Source organism: Protopterus annectens, chromosome 7.part0, assembly GCF_019279795.1.
Source record: "Protopterus annectens isolate FY-2018-M chromosome 7.part0, PAN1.0, whole genome shotgun sequence".
NCBI classification, from domain to species: Eukaryota; Metazoa; Chordata; order Ceratodontiformes; family Protopteridae; genus Protopterus; species Protopterus annectens.
Genome location: NC_056739.1, coordinates 1,195,566,366 through 1,195,574,063, shown reverse-complemented (window position 1 = coordinate 1,195,574,063; position 7,698 = coordinate 1,195,566,366). Strand labels below are relative to the sequence as shown.

Sequence of the window (7,698 nt, the reverse complement as noted above, 5' to 3'; positions counted from 1 at the left end):
TTTGGAGTTTGAAAGGGATGAGCAAGTTTTTGTTTATTAGACGGAAGGTGTGCAATGTTCAATGTGCTCTAAAGCCTTTCTAGGGCAGAGCAGTCAAGACCATAGGCTGAGAGATCATTTGATAGAATGGTATGTAAGAGAAATTTAACTCCTGTAAGGGACTCTTCCTATGTTTTTCTGTAGAGGGTGTCAATCGGTAAACATGAGAACAGTGAGGCTGATGTAACCCTTCCCACAACCATGCTGGAGTGGAAGAGTATGGTATTATTAATGACATATTCAGTAAGCTACATAGCGTTTTTTCTGTTGGATTTTGGTCTGACCTAGAAGTAAGGTTAAAGGTTGGAGTCAAGCTATGGTAAAATGAATAGCTGTTTTAGTTATGGTGATTATGTTGGGGGATATCCACAGGGATGGGAAGGTGTCTGATGTCAAAATAAGTCAGTTGTGTGGGTTAAAGGGACTAAACACGTGTTACTGGCTTTAAAGAACTTTGGATATAGTCCATCTGAGCAGAGATGACCAAAGAAGTGGATGGAGGATCTACTTTAGTATTTCATGATCTGGACATTGAATGATGTAACACAGAAGGTAAGACAGGTTTTGTGGAATGTCATTTCTATTAGTAAATTGAGTGGATTAAAGGTGATGGAGTGAGTTGACACTGATTAGCAAGGAAGTAAATTAATTTAAAATGCCTGAAAAGTTTTCAGTATATTAGCTGCAACAGTGTTTGTGTCTGTCATAAGAGTGAATACTGCACTTTGTAATGCAAAGAAAAATATTATTTGGATCACAACTCCAGATATACTGTCCATCAGCTCTGACAATGCAAAAAGCTCCTCAGCAAAGGGGATACACAAATACTCTGGCTGTTGATGTAGTGGATGTGCCTCATATGACTAAGAAAGCTGTAAGGAGGGACAGTACAGAGGACAGCCACAGTCCAGTGGAACATGTAATACAGCTGTTACAGTTGCTATTGCACTGCCTATCCCCACCTATAAATCTATGACTAAGAAGGGCGGCTTATAATGGACATGATTTTCACTGGTGGTAACAAACACTGTCATGCTAGTGACACAGCTGGATTATAGCTATCAGTAACCACTGTCCAGTACATAATGCATAGGTACAGTGTTGCTGAGACTGTGCAGGAATATGTGGCTCTTACACTGCTTAGCATCATTATGTGACTGACCTTGAAAACACAGTAAATAACTCCATAAACTGCTGAGTTTATGAACTGCAAACAATCAGTTCAGCACAGAGGCTTTCAGTAATGTCCAGTGTAGACAGAGGCATAATACACCAGAAAGACTTTCACGGAGTAATCTAAAGGTTGTGCTACAATGAAAAGTTACTGGTGGTGATTTTTCTCAGAACAGAACGCTACTGGAAGCCTACCTGCATCTGCATGAAGAAGCCTTCTGCTACATTGCCAAGAACATTTCACGATTCTCAGCCATTATTTTGCTAAATGCCTCTTACATTTTCTGGATCTTATGTTTTTATGCAACCTATTTTATCATAGAAAACAGAGCACAAAACGATCAGTAATAACTCGTGAATTTCAAATGCACGAGAAGAATCAGTTTTAATAAGACTCTTACTGACTACATTTATATAATGGGTGGGAATTATGACTGCTTTAATCATCACACAGCAAAGTCTACTCTATGAGATATAGAGTTATGATGGGCCTCACGACATAGTGCTGCTATTTGACTGTGCACTGAATACATCAGTAGATCATTCCGATAGCATAATGGTGGCCTGATTTACACATTCTGACCAGTTATGTGTATTCACTGAGTATTATGATAGGCATAGATTGTACATACAGTTCATTCCCCCTTGTAATGTACAGCACTGCTCATGTTTACAATCTCCCCTCCCCTCTTCTCCTGAAGTAATTAAAACATGCTTATTGGCCAAAGACACTCCCATCTCACATCCCACTAGTTTAAGATGTGTTTGTTGTCCAAACACACCCCTTCCCACTTCATTTTTATACACAGAATGCTCTATGTCCTGAGGCACCCCTTCCCTCATTCCATTAGTTTAAGATATGTTGTCCATGGACAGTCCTTCTCACTTGGCATTTAAATGCAGAAAGATCATTGTCCAGAATCACCCATTTCCAACATCTGATTAGGGGAAGATAAGCTGATTGTCCAAGAAAACCCTCTTCCTTCTTTTGTGTATCATCTCCTCTGGTGCTACACTAAATCACTCCAATATGCCAAAACTACAGGTGGTATACCAAAACAATTTATAAACATTGCTGCCTGCTGTAGGCCAAGGGTGATAGACGCTGAAGAAAACTCAGTGGCACAGATGCTCCCCTCCCTGCACTACTGCACAGCAAAGAAATGTAAAAGAATCACAGGCCTAAAGCAGATGCCCTATGCTGACCATCTAAAAAAACTCCACCTATACTCTGTCGCATTTCGTCTACTCAGAGGCGATCTCTGCTTAACATACAAGGCCATGTCAAACCCAGAGCTGTTGGACATGCTACACTTAAAGAAATCCCAATCTCTCAGAGACACACGCTCCAGGGATCTAAACCTTGTCATCACAATGAACAAAACATGCTGGAGGGATAGGTTCCTGACCCAGAGACTCCCCAGACTCTAGAATAGACTGCCCATACATGTTAAGCAGAGTGCCTCTTTGGCCCTCTTAAAAAGGAACCTTGATGATTGGATGGGAGATAGGAAATTCACCCCGGGAATCACGTCAGTCGCCCTGCTAGACAGGGGTCCAGGGAAGTAAATACTGTGGGAAGAAATAGCCACGGAATTGTTATGGCTAGGCTTGTATAGGCCCTAGGGTCGATAGCCTAGTACCAACCTATGAACCTATGTGTTGTACTTCTGAGGCACTGAATGTCCACCTAGCAAATAATTTACAGTGACTTGCATATCACACAGGAAGGCATATCAGCACTCATTCATATTACACATGAAGGCACAGTGCGGACTGGTGGTCACTCCTTACTGATTTGAAGTGTGCACTACAGACAGCACAGCAATGTTAACAACTTGTAGTATCAAACTAGCATTAGTATTACATGTAACAAATTCACTTAAGATGATTATATTGATTTGTACTATGTTGAAAAGATTCATGCATCCCAACCAGAGATGTTTATGCTATACCTTAAAACATATAACATCTTACTTTGCGTCATCCAAGTACTTTGCGTCATCCAAGTAAAACAATCAGACTATTCTTAATGCATTTCAGAATTGTGCAGTCATGTAAGTTGGTTATCTGTGTATTATCTTCACAAATACATTAATTTTGCATAATTTTCCTCTCAGTTTGACCTTAATTCTACTGCTACATATTACAAAGTGCAGTACATAATGGTAGACATACCCAATGCCACTGATTAATCGAAGCAAAAGAAAGAGCCAGAATTCAGAAGCCAAGCTAGCTGCAGTTCCAAATATGCCATTAAGAGCAAGAGAAAATAACAAGACTTGTCGTCTTCCTCTTCGGTCTGCCAGAATACCCCACATATATCCTCCAATCATCATGCCTGTAAGAAAAGCAAAGAGATTTAAGGCTATAAGTTGCCTCGAAGCAGTCTGGCAATAATAAAAGCATTTTCAAAAAGACTTTAAGGAAATGGCAGCTAAAAATTCAGCTGGCCCTGGAAACTTTTAAGCTGGCCTACTGAGAAACAACTGCAAGAAGTTTAAGGCATACCCCTCTTAAAACATTTAACAATAAGTGAAAAATTCCATATAATAAGCTTATTTTGGATCAGTACATTTCATAGTATTGTAGTATTCCAAAGTTTAGCAGTCCATGGTTAAGTGTTAACTGCTTTGAATTTTGTAGCCAGCAGACAGGCAGTGAAGCCACTATCTTAGAAAATAGGGGCAAGAAACTTGGGCAAAATGTGGCATCTCACAAGTTATAACATGGTAATAAGGTAGCAATGACCTAAAGTGGCCCCAAGTCCAGTTCTTTCGCTGAGCGTGCATATGTGACCTCGAACTCACTTAACATTATTGCACATCCTGGTTTGTATTCAAGTGTTCTCTGCAGTTACATGTTATATAATGAGCTACTGAGAACTTTTAAATACACTACAGAGTCTGCAGTATATTTCCAATGTTCTCCAGAATGACAGACACCACTGTAGAAAGCACCATAAAACAAATCCTTTAGTATAAAAAGCTTTTTATACTAAATGATTCATGTTATAGTGCTTTCTACAGTGGTGTCTATCATTTTGGAGTTTTCTGGTGACTGTTCTGACACTACTTGCTTCATTTTACTGGACATTTCCAATGTTCCTACAGACCCACTGCCATGACTAAAGTATCACCATGCAACAAAACTCTGCAACAAACTGCTGCTAAAACAGTTCTGCACTAAGGAAAAGCTAAAAGCTAACTTAGCAGAGACGAACCAGCTTTCTTCTTATGCTAATTGCAGGACAGCAATTCTCTCAAAAAAACATCTGTGACTCAAAGTGTGAGAAAGAGGTGTCAAAAAGTTACAATTGTTCTTCACATCATGAAAAACACGAGAAATGTATGGCAGTGGATGTGTAACATATGCCAACACAGCTAGCTGGATTTTTGTAGAGAATTATATCTCATTTGTAAATCAAAATGATTTCTATAGATGCTTGTGTTGAAAAATGTATTTGTAAAGCTGCTTGTGTTAAAATGTACCAACAGTGTGTCCCACCAGACAGCAAAGAAATATACACGTATGTCAATCTGTATTGTAACTGTGGAAATTAATATTGTAACAGAGGATACTGGAAGAGAAGAGTTTAAGATCAGCCCCAGCTAACTTTTAGGAAAAATATTCTGAAATTAAATTATAGGTTCATAGGTTGATACTAGGCTATCTGCCCTAGGGCATTTACAAGCCTAGCCAGAGTGTGTTTGGCTTTTGCCACCCTTCTTAGATTAGTTGACTGTGCCTCTGTATAGTAGGTCACAGAAGATAGCCCATTTAAGGTTAGTTTACCGTGCCTCTGTCTAGCAGTGACACAGAAGAGATCCCAGGGGTAAATTTACGATCTCCCATCCAAACGTCAAGATTCTTCTTGAAGAGGGTCATTGAGGGGCTCTGTCTGACATGGATTGGGATTTTGTTCCAGAGTGAGAGGAGCCTCTGGGATATGAATCCGTCCCTCCAGCATGTTCTATTTATTTCTGTGCTGACGTTTAAGTCACCGGAGCGTGTAGTTCTGATGGATTTGGATTTCTTGAGGTGGAGCATGTCCATTAATTCTGGGTTGGACATGGCTTTATACGTCAGGCACAGATCGTCTCTGAGTAGGCGGTAAGCAAATGAGTAGAGCTGGAGTTTCTTTAGCCTAACTGCGTAGGGCATCTGTTTGAGTCCCTTTATCCTCTTGGTGAGGTACTTTTGGGGTCTTTCTAGTTGTAGCAGTTGTCGAGTAAGGTGCATCCCAAATGGGGTATTGTATTCAATTATGGGCCTGATGAGTGATGAGTAGAGGGGCACAATGACCTCTCTTGATCTAGATGTGAACCCCTTCGTGATAAGGTGGGCTATATAGAATGTCTTTCTAACCACTTTGGCAATGTGATTGTCAAAGGAGAGGTTGCAATCTACTTGGGTCCCAAATCCCTAATTACTTCTTCCGTACTTAATGGATTACCACCTATTTGGTAATTTGTGGGCACTTTGTTTTTCCCAAAGGGGATGACTATGCATTTTTTGGCATTTAGCTTTAGGCCATGGCTCTGGCACCAGTTATCCGTCTCTGTGCGACCTTTTTGGAGGATGCTTGTGTCAGCCGGCGAGTCGATTATGGCCCCCAGTTTGCAGTCATCTGCAAACTTTGTCAACCATAGTCCTCCTGTGTTAGCCTGTACCTCAGAGAAATATATACCGAACAAGAGAGGTCCCAGGACTGAGCCTTGTGGGACGCCACTTGTAACTGGTCTAGAGTCTGACATGGCACCTGCAATTCTGACCATGTGGGTTCTATCCCTAAGCCAGTTTGCAACCCATCTTGTGACATAGGGGTTGATATTTAAGCTGGTGAGCTTATTTATGATGCCCGAGTGGGGTATTGTGTCGAAGGCTTTTGCAAGGTCAAGGTAGGCTGTGTGGACTACCTTCCCTTCGTCTATGGCCTTGGTGACTGTTTCAAAGAAATTGACCAGGTTCAAGAGGCAAGATCTGCCCTTAACAAAGTCGAATTGGGTAGGATCCAGTGTTTGGAGGTTCCCAATGTCTTTGTTTATGAGTTCCATGACGATACGCTCCATAGCTTTGCAGAACAGGCTAGTTAGGCTTATACGGCGATAGTTTCCGGGGTCCGTTGTGGCACCACCTTTATTGGAGTGGGACCACTGTTGCAGTACGCCATTCTTTGGGTACATATCCTGTTGTAAGGCTGAGACTGAACAGTGAAAGTGAGGGTTCAGTTCTTCTTGGAGCTCATGTAAAACGCAGCCCGGGACACCATCCTGTCCCACTGATGCTGTGTTTTTTGCTTTGGAGAGGGCAGCTCTCACCTGTGCATCTGTGATGTCAGGGAGGCTACACTCTGTTGGGATAGTCATTTGCTCATTTGGGGGGAGTGGGGGGAGTTTGCACTAAACCTGTCTGACAGGATGTTGGCAATGTCTGTGGGCTCAGTGTATTTTTTGTCATTTTGCACTAACTCAGACCATATCTGGGAGTTTCCACCCAGGTTTCTGACATAACTAAAGAAAGCCTTGTGATTATCTTTAGCGTCTTGTGCAATTTTTCTTTCGAAGCTAGCCTTAGATGATTTTATGAGGGATCGTAGTTTCTTGCTAGTACTGATCAGAGTTGCCTTCCCTTTCAGGGATTTTGCTCTATCATGTAGTAGCTTCCTCCTTCTGTTGTACAGCTTATTTATGGCTAGGGTCCACCAGACAGGTCTCCTGCCTTTGGAGGAGTGTGTCTTGGTTTTATTTGGGATAGCACAATCCATGCATTCCTGTAGGTAATCCATAGAATGCATTTGTAATGGATTCTGCAGTTTGGGCCATATTTTCCACTGGCCCTGAGGCTTTGAAGGATTTCACCTCGGTTTTGAGAAGTGGGAAGTTTGCTTTTGAGAAGTTTTTGACCGTGGTTTCCTTTGCTGGGGGTGGGGATGGGATATGGATGTCCATAGTGATTAATTTAATGTTCAGATTTTACCAATGAGGGGTATACCTCTGGTATGGAACATAGAGTCCCCATGTTGGTGATGATCAGGTCCAATATGTTTTCCCCTCTTGTGGGAGTGGTGATCAGTTGTTCCATAGCATGTGAGTTTATAAATTCTAGGAACTGTTGGGCTAGGGTGTTGGGGCTTGAGCAGTGCTCCCAGTCTATGTTTGGGTAGTTAACGTCACCCAATATAATGGTGTTTGGAGAGACCTTCATATTCTCCAGTGTCTTCAGGAAAGCCGAGTGGGGTTCCTGAGTTTGGGAGGGTGGTCTGTAGCAGGCTACAAACTGGAAGGCAGTTTTTCCTACTGTTAGTTGCACATGGATGGCCTCAGATGCTTCGTGCAGTGCCACTAGCCTGGAGGTATGGGTATCTTTGATGAATATGGATACTCCCCCTCCTCTTGTGGTTCGGTCCGAGTTTTGGGGCCGAAAACCATGGTATGAGGTATAGCCTGGTAGTGCTGGGGTGCTCTCGGGAGCCTTGAACCAGGT

General features: G+C 42.0%; 1 protein-coding gene across 1 annotated transcript in view; it reads right to left on the bottom strand.

Annotated features, from left to right (window-relative positions):
* Positions 1–7,698, bottom strand: part of LOC122806959 (synaptic vesicle glycoprotein 2C-like) — a 419,490-nt gene that overhangs the window by 346,178 nt on the left and 65,614 nt on the right. Inside the window, exon 4 of the mRNA XM_044077810.1 lies at positions 3,391–3,553. Within this exon, the coding sequence (XP_043933745.1) occupies positions 3,391–3,553 (163 nt within the window). The remainder of the gene's footprint in view (positions 1–3,390; positions 3,554–7,698) is intronic.